Source organism: Heteronotia binoei, chromosome 9 (assembly GCF_032191835.1).
Source record: "Heteronotia binoei isolate CCM8104 ecotype False Entrance Well chromosome 9, APGP_CSIRO_Hbin_v1, whole genome shotgun sequence".
NCBI classification, from domain to species: domain Eukaryota; kingdom Metazoa; phylum Chordata; class Lepidosauria; order Squamata; family Gekkonidae; genus Heteronotia; species Heteronotia binoei.
The window spans coordinates 6,291,148-6,312,983 of record NC_083231.1 but is presented as its reverse complement, the minus strand read 5'-3'; the positions used below and the strand labels follow the sequence as shown (position 1 = coordinate 6,312,983).

At 45.8% G+C, this 21,836-nt stretch overlaps 1 protein-coding gene across 1 annotated transcript in view; it reads right to left on the bottom strand.

Annotated features, from left to right (window-relative positions):
- Nucleotides 1-21,836, bottom strand: part of CC2D2A (coiled-coil and C2 domain containing 2A) — a 92,102-nt gene that overhangs the window by 50,535 nt on the left and 19,731 nt on the right. The window contains exons 7-13 of the mRNA XM_060247273.1: nt 19,118-19,254; nt 16,530-16,661; nt 15,017-15,226; nt 12,936-13,042; nt 7,796-7,936; nt 5,190-5,346; nt 3,459-3,703 (exon numbers count right to left, since the gene is read on the bottom strand). Of these exons, the coding sequence (XP_060103256.1) occupies nt 3,459-3,703; nt 5,190-5,346; nt 7,796-7,936; nt 12,936-13,042; nt 15,017-15,226; nt 16,530-16,661; nt 19,118-19,254 (1,129 nt within the window). The remainder of the gene's footprint in view (nt 1-3,458; nt 3,704-5,189; nt 5,347-7,795; nt 7,937-12,935; nt 13,043-15,016; nt 15,227-16,529; nt 16,662-19,117; nt 19,255-21,836) is intronic.

Genomic DNA, 21,836 nt, shown 5'->3' with positions numbered 1-21,836 from the left:
CATAAAACTCACATCGATATACACTATGCTACTATTCCTTAAATCAGTCCTTCAAATTTCCAATATTCAGTAATCTGATGTTTAAGATTTAATATTCAGGCATTCTGCTCACAGTTAATTATATGCCAACCGGAAGAGGGTTGTTTTACAGGCCCTGCGGAACTACAAAAAAAAGCCCTGGATATAAGTACAGTTATCTCTTCCAAACATTCATTTTCCAAACAACCGATCAGCACTGAAATCACAGAGGAGAAAAATGAAATAGCTCTCTCTCTCTTTGTGATGTTATAGAAAGTGACACCAATGATACCCCCCATGTGATAACAGTTACCAAACAGTACCTTTAATGTGACTTAAATTGGAGTTTCACACCCCCAAAGATAAATGAAATCTAAATAAATGAAGAAGTCAACGACCAATTTCTCACTAGACCTTTAATACTGCTTTAGCCCTGTCCCCAAGCTAGGCTTGCCAATCCCCAGGTCCCAGCGGGGGTTCTTCCACTTTCCCAGGCTCCTTCCCGCCCCCAGTCAGCTGGCCGGTGGGGGGAAGCCCCGCCCCCAGAGGACCATGTGCCTTTCTACCTCCGGAGGCTTCAGGCCCCGATTGAAAGGCTTCCTCTTGGGATGGTGTGTCTGTGTTACTTTGAAGAAGTTGGCAGCAACTCGTGAGTAGAGAGGCTGATCCCTCGCTTCAGAGTTGCTGGAAACGGGGTGGGAGAGGGAAACATCTGCTGAGCACTTCATTATTCCCTATGTGGAGATCGATTCTCATAGGGTATAATGGGGAATTGATCTGGAGGTTTCGGGGGCTCTGGGAGAACTGTTTTTTGAGGTAGATGCACCAAATTTTCAGTATAGTATCTAGTGCCTCTTCCCAAAGTACCCCCCAAGTTTCAAAATTATTGGACCAGGGGGTCCAATTTTATGAGTCCCAAAAGAAGGTGCCCCTATCCTTCATTATTTCCTATGAAAGGAAGACATTTAAAAAGGTGTGCTGTCTCTTTAAATGTGATGGCCAGAACTCCCTTGGAGTTCATAAGAACATAAGAGAAGCCATGTTAGATCAGGCCAATGGCCCATCCAGTCCAACACTCTGTGTCACACAGTGGCCAAAAAAATTATATATATATATATATATATATATACACACACATATACACACTGTGGCTAATAGCCACTGATGGACTTCTGCTCCATATTTTTATCTAACCCCCTCTTGAAGGTGGCTATGCTTGTGGCCACCACGACAGTGAATTCCACATGTTAATCACCCTTTGGGTGAAGAAGAACTTCCTTTTATCCGTTTTAACCTGTCTGCTCAGCAATTTCATTGAATGCCCACAAGTTCTTATATTGTGAGAAAGGGAGAAAAGTACTTCTTTCTCTACTTTCTCCATCCCATGCATTATCTTGTAAACCTCTATCATGTCACCCCGCAGTCGACGTTTCTCCAAGCTAAAGAGTCCCAAGCGTTTCAACCTTTCTTCATAGGGAAAATGTACCAGCCCTTTAATCATTCTAGTTGCCCTTTTCTGGACTTTCTCCAATGCTATAATATCCTTTTTGAGGTGCGGCGACCAGAACTGCACACAGTACTCCAAATGAGACCGCACCATCGATTTATACAGGGGCATTATGATACTGGCTGATTTGTTTTCAATTCCCTTCCTAATAATTCCCAGCATGGCATTGGCCTTTTTTATTGCAAACGCACACTGTCTTGACATTTTCAGTGAGTTATCTACCACGACCCCAAGATCTCTCTCATGGTCAGTCTCTGCCAGTTCACACCCCATCCACTTGTATTTGTAGCTGGGATTCTTGGCCCCAATGTGCATTACTTTGCACTTGGCCACATTGAACCGCATCTGCCACGTTGGCGCCCACTCACCCAGCCTCAACAGATCCCTTTGGAGTGCCTCACAATCCTCTCTGGTTCTCACCACCCTGAACAATTTAGTGTCATCCGCAAACTTGGCCACTTCACTGCTCACTCCCAACTCTAAATCATTTATGAACAAGTTAAAGAGCATGGGACCCAGTACCGAGCCCTGCGGCACCCCACTGCTTACCGTCCTCCACGTTCAATTATGCTTGTCACACCCTTGTTCCTGGCTCTGCCCCAATGTCTCCTGGCTCCACCCCCCAAAGTCCCCAGATATTTCTTGAATTGGACTTGGCAATCCTACCCCAAACTGACATTCTACAATAAAATCATAAAATCATAGAGCTGGTTTCTCAGATTCTATTATTCTAGTGTAGAATGTCAGTTCTACATTGTTCCATCTTCTGAATTGTTACATCCGGGCCACTGATTATATTCTAACCTGTACTATGAACCCGCCTGCCTTTGTTATATAGTACTGTGTTGTGTTGTTTTACTTTTAATTGCATTTTATTGGTTTTATTGTATTTGACTGGCTTTACTTGGACGGACTCCGGCCTGAGCCCGTTTGGGAAAGGGCGGAATATAAATTTACCAAAATAAAGAAATAAAAATAAATAAATAAATTTTGGAACAGGTTTAAACCAGGATTAAAGGTCTAGTGAAACTGGTCAACATTTTCAGGTACTTCGAACAAAATACAAATTGGAGGAGGAGCCATTGCTCAGTATGTCATTATATTTTGGGTTATGTCTCTTTTAAATGGTTGATTAATAACAGCTGTGACCGTCTCTTTAAAAAAAATTCCGTGTGCTCAGTTAGACTAAGCCGCCAATTAAGATACTGAAATGGGCGTTTGAGAGAGAACTTGGCTGGAATTTTCAGGTTGTTTTATCAACTGTTTTTGTATGTTTTTGTCAATATTGCTTGTGGTAAGGGCGGTTTTTATCGGTTACGTCTGTTGTTTACAGTTGGCTTATGAGGAAGCTGCAGGAGCAGCGGAACGCAATCAAAGCCGGAGTTTGCGTGAAGGCAAGAATTTTTCCTTCAGAAGCCAACAAGCAACGGAGGGACTCCTGTGGAACTTTATTATTGAGTCTTGGTACTCTATTTGGAAAATTAAGAGACTGTGAGGGGTCCTCCCTGAAACACTGTATTTGAGACTCTTGTTTGGCTTTAATTTCTGATTGTATGAATGTATGCTTACTTTTGTAGGCTGTTCATTATATGACACAATATAATTTACTCAATTTTGTATAAACTATTCAAGAGTGTGTGTCTTGCGCAATAGTTTTGATATTTTTGTATTCCATATATTGTGCTGCCATCGTTCTATTGTCCTTTTGCATAGCTCAGTGGTGGAGCATCTCTTTGACACGCACAAGGTCCCAGGTTCCATCACCGGCACCTCCAGTTAAAAGGACCAGGCAGGAGGTGATCTGAAAGACCTCTCTGCCTGAGACCCTGAAGAGCATTTGCTAGTCTGAGCAGACAATGCTGGCTGTGATGGACCAAGCATCTGATTCACTACGAGGTGGCATCACGTGTTCAGGAGTACTGGCATCGCTCACCTAGGACAAAGCTCAGTTGGGGTGATGTTCCCTGTTAGGCTCAGCTCAGGAATCAAAGCGGGTTCCCCTGGTCTCCGACGAATGCTGGCAGCTTTTTCCCGCACCTGCTGTTCCACCTGAAGCCTGTCAACCACCCGGGGAGGAAGGGGTTTCACCGGCTCCTCAAGACCCTCCGGCTCTTCCATTTCTTCATCCTCTGCGCCTGGATCAAAGCTCTTCTTCTTCTTCTTGCTTTTCTTGGACTTCTGCATATATACAAACCCATTGTTTCCCCACACGTGAAGAAAGGGTCATGGGGGAGGGGGGGGGAGGGCAAGCTTGGTGTTAGTTATTTCTAAAAAAACTTGGAAGCGACCCCCAGGGCATTCAAAATGCTAAGCATCCAAGGAAAGCTCTAGCACGTCACCGCTTTGGAGTTTAATGTATACCATATAACGAGAAATGAAACGCGGAGACTTTTGGTCTTTAGCGTTTCACATCTGGCCTCCCTCTTCTATATACACAAGCTGTCATAAGCCCTAACACACAAAAGGCAACAGTCTTCAATGAAGGCCAGATATAGGTCTCTATTTTTAATACAGAGGCAAGGACCAAGTGGAGTTACATTCATTACATGCCCTGGAAATTCCATAATTGCTTTTGACTTTCGCTTTCAATGACTCCTTAAAAAGAAAGAGAAAGGGACAAAAGGCTGCCCTCCCCACTGCACTATTCTCTGGAAAGTGACCTCAAAGGGGTCACTCACACCTCAGTTGAGGAGCTAAAGAGCCAAGTCAGGAGCCCCTCCCACCCCCCGTCCGTCCAAAGAGCTCCTCAGCCACGGCCTCGCTGGGTGGCTTCCACCAAAGTGGCTTATTCTCTAAACCTCTGTCCTTCACCCCATAACCCAAACCCACACTCTGAGGATAGTACTACAGGCTCTTCCTCACAGCTCCTTCTCCAGTTAAAGACTGCTGAGGAGAAAAAAAGCCCGTTTTCAGTTTTATGAAGGGGCCAGCTTTTTATATTCTGCTTGCGACAGAAGGGGCTACTAACCGCCAGTTTTGAGAGAAGAAAGCAAGCCCCTCCCTCCCCCATGGCAGTTAGAGCTTTCCTCCCTTTCCTGACTCCCCAACCTGATCACGCAAGGTTTCCTCCCCCCTTCACACCCCACCATAACTTATGCTAAGGTTGCCACCCTCCAGGTGGGGCCTGGAGATCTCCTGGAATCACAGCTGATCTCCAGACTACAGAGATCAGCTCCCCTGGAAGAAACGGCAGCTTTATGCTAGGTTCCCTCCCTTCCTCAAATGTTGCCATTCCCAAACCTCTGGGAATTTGGCAAGCCAGAGTTGAGAACCCAGCCTCTGTCCTGTCCCTTGAAGCCCAAGACTGCTGAAGGCCGCCACAGGAGTCCATACAAAATTTTCTTCAGGAGAGCACACACAGAGAAAATGGTTCATTAAAACAGAGAGACAGCTACTGTCCTTCTGCGGCTCCTTGCCCAGTTTCTAGGGCCCACAAGGTGACTCAGGCCCATAGAGCTTTATACCCATCATGCATTACTCTCAGCAGCCTGGATGACGGACTGGAGAACCACCACCACATGCATCAGCCCAACACAAAGGACTCCAGTGGACCCCAAACACAGTGCCCACCCTCAGGGGTCTGCCACGATCCCTCTACTCTGCACTGCCACTCTCCATCTCGGTCAACGCACAGTTTCATCTATGAGAGTCTGCTCATCCAAACCTGAGCTCTCTTCCAAGATTTCCATTCCTGAAGTTCAGTTTTGTAGTCTTGCATTTTCTTTTCATATCCCTCCATGTATTCTTCCATTAATTCCGCTATTTCAGCCTGGATTTCCTCCTCATAAGCCTTCTCATCCTTCTGCTTGTCGACTTCTTCCCTTTAACAACAGGACGCTCATCAGGAGGCTGCACCCTGGGCATTCAAGTTCTCTACGAAATAAAACTTTTGTCTCCCAAATTTACGGAAGCATTGGACTACTTCTAAATATACACAAACACACTGATCCATGGCACAGAAAGCACCACGAGTGCAGGTGAGTGGATGAGCTGCATACCTGAGCATGCATTCAAACGGGGAGGTCATCTACCTAACCCACATTGTATTTGGTGCACCTGAACAATAAAGCTGCAGAAAGACTGGGCTTCTTTATGGAACTGCCTGCGGCATTGATTTTTTTATGTCCGGGGTGGCCAACGGTAGCTCTCCAGATATTTTTTGCCTACAGCTCCCATCAGCCCCAGCCAGCAAGGCCAATGGCTGGGGCTGATGGGAGTTGTAGGCAAAAACATCTGGAGAGCTACCGTTGGCCACCCCTGATTTATGTTATTTATGGCCCATCTTCCTCATTTGGACTCCAGGTGTCTTACACAGAGTGAATCAATACAAAGATTGGGAATTCAATAGAAAATGAAATAAGATTTGGGCTGTAGAACCAACCAGAAGCCTGAAAACAGCACTGAAGCAAAGTGGAAGTGTTAACATTACACATTAAATCAGGGGCGGGGAACCTTTTTTCTTCCAAGGGCCATATGGATATTTATAACATCATCCATGGGCCATATAAAATTATCAACTTAAAAAAACAGAGCTCCGCCAAGGGAGAACGATTCAGGCTGGCAAAATTAATACAAATAATTGTTTTTCTATTTGAAGTCATGAAGGGAGAGCCTAATCTGGCGCACACATACACACATGGCCCACTGCCCTAGGCAAATGCATAGGTCCAGGGTTGGGTTTTTTTTGTAGAACAGCAGGAACTCAGTAGCATATTGGACCACATCCCCTAATATTAGGTCATACACTCATTAGCATATTAGACCACAGCATCTGGGATAATCAAGTGCAAACTGAACGGTGACAGTAACTTTTCCAGGCCCTGCAGCAATTCTGGCCGAACAGCCAGTCAGGCCCCAGGGAGGCTGCCACACAGTACATCTGAGCCCTGTGATCCCTGCCTGGCCCTGGGGATGCTGCTGCACAGCGCGGCTGGTCCCCACGATCATCGCTAGCCAGCCAGGCCCCAGGGAGGCTGCCACATGGCTCGGTTCAGCCCAGCAATCCCTGAGGGCCGCATCAAGTGACCTCGAGGGCCGCATACGGCCCTCGGGACAGAGGTTCCCCACCCCTGCATTAAATGATGCAAAATTACACAACAGAATCCAGCCCACAGCAAACGATACACAACAGTACAGACTGCAGTACTGCTTGCAACATTAGTCATAACAACAATAAAAGACTAACACATGGGTACCTCATAATAATAAAATCAATGAATTAATAAAAACAATTTAAAACAGTTGGTGCTAATAACATTTTGGTGTTATTCAGTTACGATGACATCAGTATTTCCTGGATTCCTCCTGAAAGGTCTCAAAGGTCAGCTAAAAGCAAGCCAGTAGAGTGTGGTCTTACAGGCCTTGCAGAACTGGGCGAGACCCTGGGCGAGGATCCAAACCTCTCCAACGCCCATCTCCTGGTGCCTCCTTCTGCCTCAAGTGCCTCAACAAGTAGCAAGCAATGTTCCCTGTAAGCTGCAGAGTCTTGTGAGCAAAAATTCTACTTTATGAGCTACTAAATTAGTGTGCTCTGGGGTCGTCCTTCCTGAGCTAAGGCAAAAAATGTGTGAGCTGGAAGCTAAAAATATGTGCGCAAGCTCACACTAACTCAGCTTAGAGGGAACACTGGTAGCAAGTCTGTATAAACTGGGAAGAGCAAGAAGAGGGGAAAGCTGGTTCAGGCAGAGTTGATTCAGTAAAAGTCCCGATGCATCTGGACCTTAGGTGCAGTAAAAAACTTATAACTGCAGGAGGGGCTTCATATTTTGTACATTCCCTTCATACAAAAGTTTATTTCCACAAACTGAATGTCAGGGGGAAAGGGTCATAGCTCAGCCTTCTCCTTGACATACTAGCTTTCCACATGAGGGGTTTTCCTTTTCATTTGGAGAAGCATTCAATCATGAGAGCTCCGATCTGAAGTGGCACACTGACGTTCACTTCACAGTGAACCAAGCCTTAGAGATGAGCCACTGATGGTCAACTAAGAAACCCATGCACCTGCCTTAGACTGAATCAGACCCTTGGTCTATCGAGGTCAGTATTGTCTACTCAGACTGGCAGCAGCTCTCCAGTGTCTTAGGCAGTGGTCTTTCCCATCACCTCCTGCCTGGTCCTTTTAACTGGAGATGCCAGGGACTCAACCTGGACCTTCTGCGTGCCAAGCAGATGACTCAACCACTGAGCCACAGTCTCTCCCCAGGAACAACTATGAGCATGCTGAGCTCTGCTGGGGCCATGTTCTGAGATGAAATACCTGCCAGAGCTTACTTTCTCAAGCAGAGCTTCAGGGGCGTGTTAGTGAACTTCTGGAAGTCACGCAGGGATTTGATTTCCTTCCACGCCTTGATAATGGCCTTCAGCAACACTCGATCTCTTTCTTGCTCAGCATCACGAAGTTTGCGTGTTTCCCTGGGTACAAACAGACACAATCCAGCACCCTTAGAAGGAAGGAATAGCATGCAGACAACGTACTGCGTTAAAACCCAAATGGTGAAAGTTTCAGAAGATTGTGAGTGGGGTCCTGCACATGGCATACATACAATTGATTGTCAGCACAGTCTTCTCCCATCACACCAAAAAGATGCTCGGTGCTCATTGACACAACTGATAAGCACGTGAAATATCCAGAAATGTGCACAATGGGAACACGCGAGCCCAAAGCTCACTCCAGTGTCAGGGTGTTTGCCAAGAAAACCCATTGCGAACTGGCTTCAAGACATCTTAAACATGTGAATGGTTAGGGCTGCCATGTTTCTGGGTTGGGTGGGGGTTCCCCTGCCCCCAATGTTGCTGGCATGATGACGTCACTTGCAGTGCTGTCATCACACCAGCTCTAGGAGCTTCCAGGAAAACTCTATGGTTTTCCCGGACGCTCTAGCAATTTGGGAGGGAAAACTCTATAGTCCTGGGCATGCGAAAACAGTCTCCCGCTGGAGGCTGAGGGGGACTTGACAACCCTAGAATGGTTAGCATCAGATTACCACCAGAGAAACAAAAAGGTTACATTTCCTGAAGCAAGAGAGCAAAGTGGCACCTTTAAGACCTTCAGTGGCACCTTTAAGACCAACAAAGCTGAATTCTGTAAAGTTTAATTCATGCACACAAAAGCTTATACCCAGAATTAAACTCTGTTGGTCTTAAAGGTGCCACGGGACTCAAACGTTGTTCTAGTGCTGATGACGGTTGATCCTGTGGTGGTATCCATGGAAACTACATCTTGATGCTTTTGTTATATCAACATCCACACACGCCCATATTGCCTAAATAGCATCCTGAGACAGAGAAACAGCCACAATTGCGAATTTGAACTCTTTTTGAAAAGCCACAAAATGCTATTAATTTTGTTAGCATTCCAATCCTGTCACAGCTATGACTTCAGTGGCATTACATCATAGCCAAAGTATACTTCTCATATTCACCATGGTGGTGGTTTGCACTAGCCAGCTATAAGCCAGCACGTAATTATGGATACGAACTTTCCATGGGAATAAAGTGAGGGCTGGATTTATAGACTCTGTCTTTCACACATCCATAAAGAGCCTTGCGAGAGCTGAAGAGTTTTAAGGAAGAAAAGATAATTGGCAAGCATCTGTGACGAATTAGCAAGTGTAGATCTGAGAAACCGCATCCTCTCATCTTCAAATAAGGGCCCAGCTTGACACGATGTCTTCCAATGTCTCATTTTTGTCTTCTCCAGTGCAACTGCCAGTGTTCTCTCTGATCACAGCAGGCTGGGAGGGGGGCACTGAACATTTTCCTCAGGGGACAACATTTTGTGCACATACCCAAAGCTGCCTCTCTGGTTTTCTTCCTTTATTGGGAGGAGGCCCATGTGTCTTTGTCAGAAAGAAAAGCATACTGAAGGAGTTGGCTCTTTTAACAGGAAAAGGACTTTCAGAGAGGAGAGGAGGAAGCGCAGCACTCCATTCCAGCCCCCCTCCCCCTCCCATGGCTGCTCCAATCAAATATGGATTCCTCTTCAAGTTGAATTAAAGTAAAAATAAACCTCGTGCCTCACTTGGCCTTAAAACTTGACTGGATTTAGAGTACGGAAATGGATGTCAAGTGCTCTATGATGAGATGAAGAAAAGTGCTCTGATAAATTGAGGACTGAAAAAGGTTAAGTCCAAGGAAATGGAAGGAAGTGCAAGTTACCAAGAAACTGTACCTACAGGCTGATAAATACTGTAGGGTGGTTGGAAGGGAGGCCAAAGCTCAGAATGAGCAAGAACTGTCCAGGGAAGCACACAATAATAAGGTATTTATTTTAGTTACACGAGTAGTAAATGCAGGGTAAAAGAGCTGACAGATCCACTATTAGGTGAAAATGGAGAAACCCTGACAGAGGATAAGGCAAAGGCAGAGAGACTTAATGCCTGTTTTGCCCCAAGTCTTCTCTCTGACTGAGAGCAGAGGCCTGCTTGGGGACAAGTAGTGTGCAGGATTTGGGTTTGCAGGTGGAAACAGGGAGCCCTGTGGCACAGAGTAGTAAAGCTGATGAGTTGGCAGAGCTGCTACCCATTATCTTCAAGGCCTCTGGAAGGACAGGTGAGGTACCCAATGACTGAAGGAAGGCAAATGTTGTCCAAATTTTTTACAAAGTAAGGAAACAGGAAACTATAGGCAGGTCAGTTTCATTTTTGTCCCAGTGTCAGACTCTGTTCATTGATACTATCGCTGAATGCTGACTACTAACCAGATTGATTAACTCACATATATGCTCACTAACCTATGCTAGTAGAATAGGAGAGGGGGGCCAAGTAGGGAATAGCCAAAGAGTAGCTTCCCAGGGACATCAAAGGTTGTTAGGCATTCTTTGAAGTGGAGAATGCCCGGCAGATTCTCACCTCCCTCCCTAGAGGCAGCAAGGACATTGCCGCAGGGAAATGTAACCACCAACTGTGGAAGATAAGGGGGAGCCGTGAGAAAAGTCTCACATGCAAAAGCAGCCTTTGTTTTGGGAATTGGGGGGTAGTTGTAATTGCTTTGATGTAGAATGTTAAATACCAATGACCCGAACTGCTTGCCATCAGTTCCAATGCCTATCATGCTGAAGTAACTTTGCAGTATACAATAAATGCAACTTTGTTTCAAATAATCAAGCTTGCTTATTTTGTGAGCTTCAATGAACCTTTGCTGACACCCAGGGGAAATCTTGGAGTGAATTTTAAAAGGCTGGTTTGTAAACATCTAAAGGATGACTTGGTGATAAAGAAGTAATCAGTATGGATTTATCCCCAATAGGTCCTGTCGGACTAATTTCATTTTTTTTTTTGACTGAGGGAAGGATTTGGTAGATTGTAAGGATTCTGGGGATATTGCATATTTGGATTATAGTAAGGTATTCAATCAGGTCTCCATGGTGTTCTAACGGGCAAGTTGGAAGGGTGTAGATGAAATTTTAGGATGGTTAGGTGGTAGTTAATGGCTCCTTGCCTGATTGGAGGGTGGGATCTAGTGGGGTGCTCAGTTTTGGGCCTCGTGCTTTTCAATATTTTTATCAATGATCAAGATGAGGGGGTGGAGGGACTTCTTAGTAAATTTGCAGATGACTCCAAACTGGGTGGGGGAAGTGACCAGGGATGGGCACAAACTGGCTCATGAACCAAAATTCGGGCTAAACTCAGGCTGGTTGGAGCTCGGGAACCGATGCTTGTGGAAAGCACCTTCCCCAAACATCTACTGGACTTTTGGCCAGTTCAGTTTTTCTGACCAGCCGTTTAATCCTTCGGTTCCTCCCTCCAAAGCAGTGGGAAACAAAACTGAATGGCCAGGAGAAAGGAGGAAAGGAAGACAAAAAACAAACCGAGGTGGTTTGCCATGGCTTCCCCTGTAGCTACTGTGTAGCTACCCTTGGCTTGCTTGGTGGTTTTGTCAAGGGGCTTTGCCATTTTTATGTTACTATATGCTGAAATACTTTTGTGTCTTGAGAATCGGGGAGGATGAACTGTGCCTGCTTTGCTCTAGCTTTGCTCTGTCCATTGTAACATATCACAAGTATTCATTTGTACCCAGTGGAGGAGACTGGAGTTGCCATCTCAAAACCACCTGATCTCATCCCAGAGACAGCTCACACTGCTTAATGCTTGGGGAAAGCAAGGTGTTGGTGGAAACCAATTTGTATCGTTTTGCACAGACTTTTTTTGCATTGTTTTGACGGGCTGCATCATGGCCCCAGGTGGGGAGGACAAAGTCAAGGCCATCCCAAAGATGAGCCAGTTCTGACACAGACATGCATTGTGTCACGGGCTGGGGCCGGGTCAGGCAAAGTCCAGGGGCAGTCCAAGGTCTGTAGCCGGTGAGCAAAGAGGGTCCAAGGCGCCAAAACCAAATCACAGTCCAGGTATCGCAGGTCAGAGGTTCAGAAGCCGAAGTCAGGGGGTCCAGAAGTCAAAGCCAAGGTCAGGGGGTCCAGAAACCAAAGTCAAGAGCCGGAGTGGATGCTAGAACGTCAGGTAAGTGACTAGTTGCTTCCACAAAGCCTCCTCCCAAAGCCCACAGCTATATAGCCCTCTGCTGTCTGTTGCCCATTTGGGCTAATTGCTGGCTCACAGAGGCAGCCAGGATCCTGCTGAGTCTCAAGCATCTTCACTCCTAGAAGGGCCAGAATCCTTTCAAAACTCAGGGCTCAGGGAGCGTCTTGCTCGTGAGCGTGCCACCCTCCTCCGATCCCTGAGGTCCTGACGAAGGCGGTCAAACACACAAGCCATCCGAGAGGGCGAGGCAGGGGGGCTTGGATCTTCTCCAGCAGGAGGCAGGGGCACTGGTGCAGGTGGCAGGGGCACAGTTTCTTCTGCAGGCTCAGCTTCTTCTGCAGGGTCCCCAGTACCCATGACACATTGCTCCTATCAATAAAGCTAGCTTTCTGAGTACACCGGAAGCCTTCTTTGATGGAGGATAGTCTCAGAGCTGGCAGGTTTCCCACCTGAGTGCTAACTAGGGCTGACCCTGCTTAACTTGTGAAATCTGAAGAGATTGAGCTTGCCTGGGCTATTTATATCAGAGTACTGGCAATATTACCAAAGGCCAAAGGAATGTGCAATTTGGTTTCTTCACCTGTAGGCGAAGATTATTAGAGACATCAACACGATTGCAACGTCACAGAAGTCTGAAGGATGCTCTGGTCCACAATACAAGTGCACACTGAAAGCTGCAGGGTGACCACAGGAGACAAGCATGCAATCCATTCTATATTAGCTAACAAAATGCAAAAGTGCATCTCACGGTACAAATATTTAAAACGTCTGGTGGGATGACTTTTAAAAAGAAAATTACAACCCAACCACAAAGGGGTTTCCTCCCACTCTTATAGCCTCAATTACTTCATACATCCAGGCTTTCATACATCAAGTTCCACGCCTAGAAAACAAGTAGGGATGAAGGAGGGATTCAACAAATCTTCACCCACCTTATTTCAAGCACATATTCAGTAATAGTCTGTTGTGCAACTGGATGAAGGGCCCCCATTTCACTGCCACCCGAGATACTGTGGAGGGCATTTCTCAGGGCATGCAACTAAGGAATAAAATAAAGGAAAAAAAGTATTTTAATCTGCACACAGTGGACTCACTCGAACACGCCCCGCATAAATCTGAACGATCAAGCCAGCGACTGTGTCATTATTGTTTCATTAACTGCAGTTATAAGGCTTCTTCAACAAAAAATTGCCCATGAAATCGGAAACCATCTTACAGTAAAGAAACTGAAATGAAAACTTTAGCTCTCAGAAATACTGCATATTCAAAACATTCTGATAAGGAGACCAACTTCAAATTTGCCATTCAATAGTTTCTACTCTAGTTTTCCTGTTCCTCGTTTTCATGGTTTGACACCTTAAATAACAGAACATTTCCCAGACTCCACTTTTCAGACATAGGACTAACAATCTTATGTGCCTCACAAGCAGAGTTCACCACTGCCAGTTTCCAGCTTTTACCACTTTGTTTAATAATCATATATAACTATTTTGCCCTCCCTTAGAGGGTTCCCCCTTTATCTTCTTTCTGGCTGAGCAGCCTCTTTTCCTTTTGCTTCTTTGTTTTTCTATGGTTGGCTCGCTCAGTTGTTTGGATGTATTTAGATATATGCTGACCCAGCCTAGGGAACTGAGGGGAGAGACTAAAATCCTTCTTATGCCTTGATAATGGCACATGACAGGCTGATGGTAGTTCAAAAATAACAGTTTTATTTAACTTTGAGGGGAAATGGTCAGGTAGGAATCAGGGATAGGTCTCATCAGGTGACAGGCAACTGGAATGAGGTAACTTTGTGTAAAAATGCCAGATAATTTGTCACAAACAAGTAACTGTTTCTGTTATTCAGACAGGTCTCTAAAATTTGAGGAGAAAGATTTTTTTGGTAGTCTCTCCTTAAATACACAAAGATAAGCTTCCTTGTCTCACAGCTACTAAAGTTGGTGAAGGCAGGAACATTCACTCAAGTACCAATTTCCTTCCTTGTCCACAGGCTAGAGATCAGCTCCTTCTCTTAGGTGCTATTTCCCTCAGACTTGTTAGGGATGAGTTAAGTTCCCCTTTTCCTAACTCAAGATCCTTCCTGATCTCTTAGCCTTCCTTCCCAGTCAACTGTCAGTTCCTAACCATCAACTCTCAGCTGTCACTAGAAAAAATGGAGGTTCATCCCTTCATGAACCTTCCCATTTACCAAACTGGTTCATGAGGTTTATGATGTGGCAGAACAGCCCCCCCCCCTCCTTGCACGCTAGAGATGCCAAGCTTGCTGCGTGTTTCCAGCTGACTCTCCTCTACCTGCCCTCCAAGTCTGGTGAAGATTGGATTTAGAGAAGTTCAGTAACAGCCCTCAAAATCAGGTGCTCCTAGGAAAGCATGCTCTGGGAAAATCACAGCGGCAAATTCAGTAACGTGTTGAAGGGACCCCCCGGCAACCTAGAGGCTGTTGTGCCTCTCTACCTGCCCTCCAGTTTGGTGAAGATTAGCTGTGGGGGGAGGAGTAAAAACAGGTGCATGTGACCTGGGGTTATATATCCATTCTGCTCCCATAGAGCAGAATGGGAGCTCTCTTGTTGGCAGTCAGAGCAGTCTGTCAACCTTTGGAATGCCACTATTGGTGTTTCCAGGGCTGCAGAAGTCCATTCCTGCCCCTTGCTTTGACAGTTCATTGGTGCCAGAGTGCCTGGCTCATGAGTTGCTGCCGCAACCTGCACAAACCTCTGTGAAAAACATGGCAGTTCATGGGAGACATGAACTCATGAACTGAGGCTCACAAGCCACAAACTGGGCAATGTTTGTGATGAAATTATGTGACTCTTTAACGGACTGACTCAACTGAAAAATTCCATTTGAACCCCCTGTCACTCAAAGTACTCAAACGGGATTACAGCATTAACCATTTACTATCCGTCGCATCATCTTATGAAACACACGGGCAAGGCTCCGCACAGGATTTCTACCGAACTGTAAGATACGTAAAGTTCACAGAAAGTCACCGAAAGACAAACAATGCGCTTGCCTTATCTGTTAGCAGTTTGGAAAGATTTCTCTGTCTCCTCGAGAGGTACTGGTCATACAGCTGAGCCAGTTTAGCCGCCAAGACGTGTTCCCGGCTAAAGCAGGGGTGATGGGTGAAGATTAACCCAGAAATATCGACATCCAACTGGAACTGCCCCGCGGGGTCCCCTGAGCCCACGATATACTGACTTGCAGGCGTCATTTTCATGGCCTGAAAGGAAAAATCAAAAGCATATTAGAAAGGAGAAGATGGAATTGCATGAGGGAAACTAGAGCTGTAAGAGGTGTCAGGTCACTTTCCAGCGTTTTGTTACAACGGAGAAGTTGCAGCGGTTAAACAATGTATTTTCATGAATCACTGCCAGCCATAGGATTGGCGAGTTTTGTGCTAAGTGCCACAACTATGGCTAGAAAGTAAGTTTTTTAAAAAGGTAAAAGTCGTCCCCTGTGCAAGCGCCAGTCGTTTCCAACTCTGAGATGATGTCGCATCAGGATGTTTTCACGGCAGACTTTTTACGGGGTGGTTTGCCCTTGCCTTCCCCAGTCCTCTACACTTCCCCCCCAGCGAGCTGGGTCCTCATTTTACCAACCTCGGAAGGATGGAAGGCTGAGTCAACCTCGAGCCGGCTACCTGAACCCAGCTTCCCCCAGGATCGAACTCAGGTCGTGAGCAGAGAGCTCGGACTGCAGTACAGCAGCTTTACCACTCTGTGCCATAGGGCTGCTAGAAAGCAAGTTAGCCTCACAGAAATACCGGAGCTATTTCATGGCTTACACACCATGATTTCCACAGACAGCAATGGACATGTTTGGAAACTGTAAGTTACCTGGAAGGATCTATTTGTCACATCTAGTGAAAAAGTCTGTCTGATGAAACATTTTCATGAAGTTGCAGAAATGCAAGTACCATACTAGGGGTCGCCAATGTGAGGCCCACTGGCCAAACGGCTCCTTTTCTGGTGCTCACCAAGTGCTCTTAGGAAGTGGGTGGGATCAGGCAGGGCCTTTGCCCAGCAGGGCCTCTGATCTGCTACCAGAGATCTCATTGGGTGTGCAGATTTTTTAAAAATTTTGCTTAGGCAGCAGCTGTCACCACAGCACTGTGTGACTGAAATTATGCTGTGAAGATCATTTGTGCCCGCCTCCATTTCCTGAGGAGCCGTTTTGTGGCAGCCATTTGTTGCTGTGCCCATCGTGCCATGTCAGAATTCCGGACAAGCCTGAAGGCTTAAAAATGTTGAGGACTCCTGTACTACACAACTGTGCATAGTTTGCTGTAAGTTGGATCCCACGATGTAATCTTTTATGACTTCATGTGCTGTGTGATGCTTTTTCTGAAGCATAGTCTAAGCATTCACATGACACATTAAGTGGTTCAGAAACTAGGATCCTGTTTACAATAAGCTAAACTCAGCAGTATAAACCGCAGCTCTTAATCATTTCTGCAAAAAAATTATAAAACCATTTAGTGCCGTGCCACCCTATTGCCTAAGTAGAGGCAGCAATTAACTCACCTTTCTATACAGCGTCTCCAGTTCTGGCTCTTTACCTTCCTCCACGGAGAATATCGGAGGCCTTGTGCAAGATTGCTTCACCGGATTGGGCAAAGCCAAAATCTTGCCATCGTCTCCAAACCATTTTTTCCCCTGCAAACAATTACAGAATCAAGACATGCTCATACAATTACGCGAACTATCTTGCAGAACTAAATAATTCAAAGAAAAAAAGGACAGCCCAACTCCAGGGACCTACTTCCACTCAGCAATTATTCTACAAGAGAGGTCTACCCCTAATCCACACAGACAGAGTGTAATCCACCCAAAATACTTTTAAAGCAAGGGAATATAAAATAGGCTTTTCTGTAGTTGTTGAAAATGATGTTTCACATAAGACATGAGTCAGCTTGTGCCAGTGCAGCCTCCAAAATGTAGCCTTATATCCAAGAGAGAACTGCAAATGTAAGAAAGGTCTTTGACAAGATTCATCTGTGTTTAATTCAAGATCTAACAACAGCCACAATGGTTGCATGTCCAATGCATATGGAGTCTCTCATTAGTGCATATTTTAAAAGTGTATTTAAAGGACACATTACAAAGGACAAGTGTTTGTTTAAATAAGAATACAGACAATCTAATGAAACTGGAACTCAGCTCTTTTATCAGACACAGCTTTACTCTGATAATGTTTTTAAACCTTTGAAGCACTGCTCTTTTATATACACATCTTTAATTGGATTTGCTACATTAAATGCAAATAGTATTTCTCTAGAATAACAAAATTAAGTTTTCTGACCAGAACAACTCCACATCCTTCCCTAGCCTTACAAATAAAAACTTGGAATAGAATCAAAGGACAACCTAACAATTGAAAATTGTGACTCACACACTAGTGTGACCACACGGCAATCAGTGGTTCTTCAAATCATGTCACTGAAAAGCAGGCCCCCCAGATCAGCCTTCAAAGCACCAGCATCAGCTCTTTATTTGCACATTTATTGATTGATTGGATTTCTAATCTTCCCTCCCCTGCACAAGACGGCTCAGGGTGGATTACAGCAATGATTATACAGAATTATTATGCAATAAATTATTATGAAATAAAAAAGTAGGACAATTAATTCAACATACTACAAGAAGAAGAAGAAGAAGAAGAAGAAGAAGAAGAAGAAGAAGAAGAAGAAGAAGAAGAAGAAGAAGAAGAAGATGATGATGATGATGATGATGATGATGATGATGATGATGATATTGGATTTATATCCCACCCTCCACTCCGAAGAGTCTCAGAGTGGCTCACAATCTCCTTTCCCTTCCTCCCCCACAACAGACACCCTGTGAGGTAGATGAAGATATTGGATTTATATCCTGCCCTCCACTCCGAAGAGTCTCAGAGCGGCTCACAATCTCCTTTCCCTTCCTCCCCCACAACAGGCACCCTGTGAGGTGGGTGGGGCTGGAGAGGGCTCTCACAGCAGCTGCCCTTTCAAGGACAACCTCTGCCAGAGCTATGGCTGACCCAAGGCCATGCTAGCAGGTGCAAGTGGAGGAGTGGGGAATCAAACCCGGTTCTCCCAGATAAGAGTCCACACACTTAACCACTACATCAAACTGGCTCTACAACAAGACGGTGATCAACAGAATTCATAAATCCCTAAATTAACTATCCATCTGGGTGTCCAACAGGACCCAAAACTCGAGCAAATGGGCCAGCTGGAACCAACAAGTAAATGATGTCATTAGACATCTGCCCCTTCAGTCATAGGTGTGGTTAAAGCGTCAGATCGATTTTGCACTAGGGCTTGTTCCAGATGGAGAGCCCTTTTGCTCCCAGGGCTTCTCTCTGTTTTTGCACATGTTGCCCCAGAGCTGTGAGTTGGCCCGCCGGTTTTCCACAGCAATCAGACTTTTTAGACAAAGGTTTCCTGTTTAGCTTGTCAGAGGATCTTGCTTGCTGCGGAAAAACAGTCAGCAACTCACAGCTCCGGGGCAACTTGTGTGAAAACGGAGAGAAGCCCCAGAAGCAAAAGGGCTCTCTACCTGGAACAAGCCTAGTGCAAAATCAGTCTCAGATTAGGATCTGGGAAACCCAGGTTCAAATCCTTGCTTACGCCATGGAAGCTCGTTGGGTGACCTTGGGCTGGTCGCACACTTTCAGCCTGGCTCACATCACAGGGCTACTGTGAGGATAAAATGGAGGAGAGGAGAAAACTATAAGCCACTTCAGGCCTCCACTGGAGAGAAAGGCAGGTCCTAAATAAAAGTAAATGAAAATAAGGCTGCTACATAGAAAGACTGCAACGAAATGCTGCCATCACTGTGCTACGGAAAGGATCCAGATGGGTCTGCAGCAGTAGAAAAGAGCAAGAGTTCAGGAGCACCTTTAAAGAGCACCTGAGCTTGCTTCGGCGGGGAGGGTGGGATATAAGTTTAATAAACCTTAACATGGGCCTTTCTTTTCCGGTGTTGTGTGAAGCCGCCTTTTTCTCTGTATTGTATGATATGGAGAGCCATCCAAGGACTGCAGGTCAGATGTTGTCCAAACTGAATTATTCCAGTTTTCCATTTTGTAGCTTCAGCAAAAATAAATACATTTTAAAGCCGCATACCTGTTCTTGCTGGACTAGCCGATTCTCCATAATGTTTTGGTTTGACAGAGACACGGTCGGCCGCTCTCCTGTATACAGACCTTCGTCCTCAAGGTACCTCGGCTGCATATTTCCAAGTACCTTTAGAGAGGCAGGCACTAAAACCAAGCATCACATTGACACCCATAGTTAATAATTGCTCATTACTAATAATTGCTCGTTAGGAGTTCATGGATACCAGCAGTGCAGCCAACTTCATTCACACTGACTGCTCTGCAACGATTATTCTGGTCATCTTCACGGAAACCTTTTAAAGGTGAACTGTGCTTATTTCCATTGTTACAGACAAGGGGCAACACACTGCCCAAGGCCACCCACTGAATAAATGCCCAAGGAGGCCTCTGAATCTCCATCCAGACTGCGACTCAAAAAAGCGCGGCAGCATTAGATCAGTTAAAAAAAAGATGTCTGTAGCTTTTAAAGAGTCATTTTAAGTCTCAGCGACCTGCTATGAAAAATGTCTAGTTAGGGTGGTCTCCAAGGGTGGCTTGGGGAAGCGATTTAAAGAAACAAACAAGGGAGCAAGCCTTCTCAGTAATGCCCCCCCCCCGATGGTGGAATCAACTCCCAGAGGTGGTGCGAGCCCTGCGGGACCTGAATCAGTTCCGCAGGGCTTGCAAAACCACCCTCTTTCAGCTCGCTTTCAAGACAGAACCCGGCTAAACTGACCTCTAGCCATCTTATATAATGACTGTGAATTGTAGCACCTTAATTATTAACATCTAACTGCTGTTTTATTTAATTTTATCCTAATTTATAACGGTAATTTAATTGTATTTTAACTTGTCTTAATGTATTGATTGTATTTTATTGAAATCATGCTTGTTCCATGTCTGTGAGCCGCCCTGAGCCTGCCTTTGGCGGGGGAGGGCGGGATATAAAAATAAATTTACCTTACCTTACCTTACCAAATGCCTTCTCCAAGGTGGCCAACAGGGTGGTGGGGGCTTCAAGAGCCACACAATACGTGTGAAAGAGCCACATGTGGCTCCCGAGCCACAGTTTGGCCAACCCTGCCCTATGCCATGCTGGCTCTCAGACACCAGGTTAAAAAATGCGAGTTCATCCAAGCTTTTAGGTTAAATTGGTTTGAGTTTGGGGCTCATTCCTTCTCTCTAAGAATTTCTGATTTAGCTATGGCCACCTGAGACACCTCTATTAATTAATGTGCAGTTTATTATAACAGCTGTTATTGATGTACTTTGAGCTTGTAATTCCTTTCCATTGTTTTTGTTTTAATTTGTTTCTGTTGTTGATGCTTTCTTTTGGCAAACATTGCCTCGAGAAAAGAGGAACAATACTAGAACAACACCTGTTATCAGCCCAAAATCAACAAAGCAGCGTGCAAACGTTTGAGTTCCCCAGAACGTATGGCAAAAACAAAAGGCAGCGGGAAAGATGATGTGGAACGTAATGGAAGCTTCAACTTACTCAACTTTGACAGTCTCTAGACCAAATGCCCCCAGTGTGGTGTCCATCGGCACCATGGAGGATCATAGAATCATAGAGTTGGAAGGGACCTCCAGGATCATCTAGGGTCAACATTGCAGGGTCACAAGATCCTCTTGCCCATCTGGCAGGGAGATTGGAGGGGGGTGTTCTGAGGGAGGGCAGGGACGTCAAGCAATGTCCCCGACTTGATGTTGTCACCCAGAAGTGGCGTCGTGTTGGGGATGTTGCACGGGAACACTCTGGCATTTGGGCAAAACTATGGGTTTTTTCACCCTTGAAACCATAGCCCAAATACCAGAGCATCTTCACACTCCTGGTGCAATGACGTCACTTGGAAGTGCCTTCATCATGGTGGGGATGCCGCACAGCAAAGCCTCTGTTTGGCGGTGGGGGCAGACTGAAGCCCCCAAAAGCGGGGGGAACCCCCACTGGGACCTGGAGGTGACCTTGGGCTGGTCACACACTTTCAGACTGACCTACATCACAGGGCTTGGGCACATCAAGTGTTTTTAGGAAGTGGGTGGGACCAGATGGGCTTTGAAAAACTGGCAGCAGCTGCCACTATGGCAAAAGGATCTTATCTGAAAGATTAGCCGCATCAACCATTTTGTGGCTGACTCTGCCTCCCGCAGCAATCATTTTGCGGCTGTACCCACCACTCTGTGGCAAAGAAGAAGACTGCAGATTTATACCCCGCCCTTCTCTCTGAATCAGAGACTCAGAGTGGCTTTCAGTCTTTTATATCTTCTCCCCCCACAACAGACACCCTGTGAGGTGGGTGGGGCTGAGAGAGCTCTGACAGAAGCTGCCCTTTCAAGGACAACTCTGCCAGAGCCATGGCTGACCCAAGGCCATTCCAGCAGGTGCAAGTGGAGGAGTGGGGAATCAAACCCGGCTCTCCCAGATAAGAGAGCTCTGGCTGACCCAAGGCCATTCCAGCAGCTGCAAGTGGAGGAGTGGAGAATCAAACCCGGCTCTCCCAGATAAGAGAGCTCTGGCTGACCCAAGGCCATTCCAGCAGCTGCAAGTGGAGGAGAGGGGGAATCAAACCCGGCTCTCCCAGAGAAGAGCCTGCTCACTTAATCACTACACCCAACTGGCTGTCATAGAAAGGTGCCTGCAGGATCAAAAAGGCCAAGGACCCCTGCTTCAGATGGAATAGAGGTGGTCTTCTGCACACGTAATCAGATTAGACAGAGTCAGGCACAGAAAGATCTTAGGTTCTTTG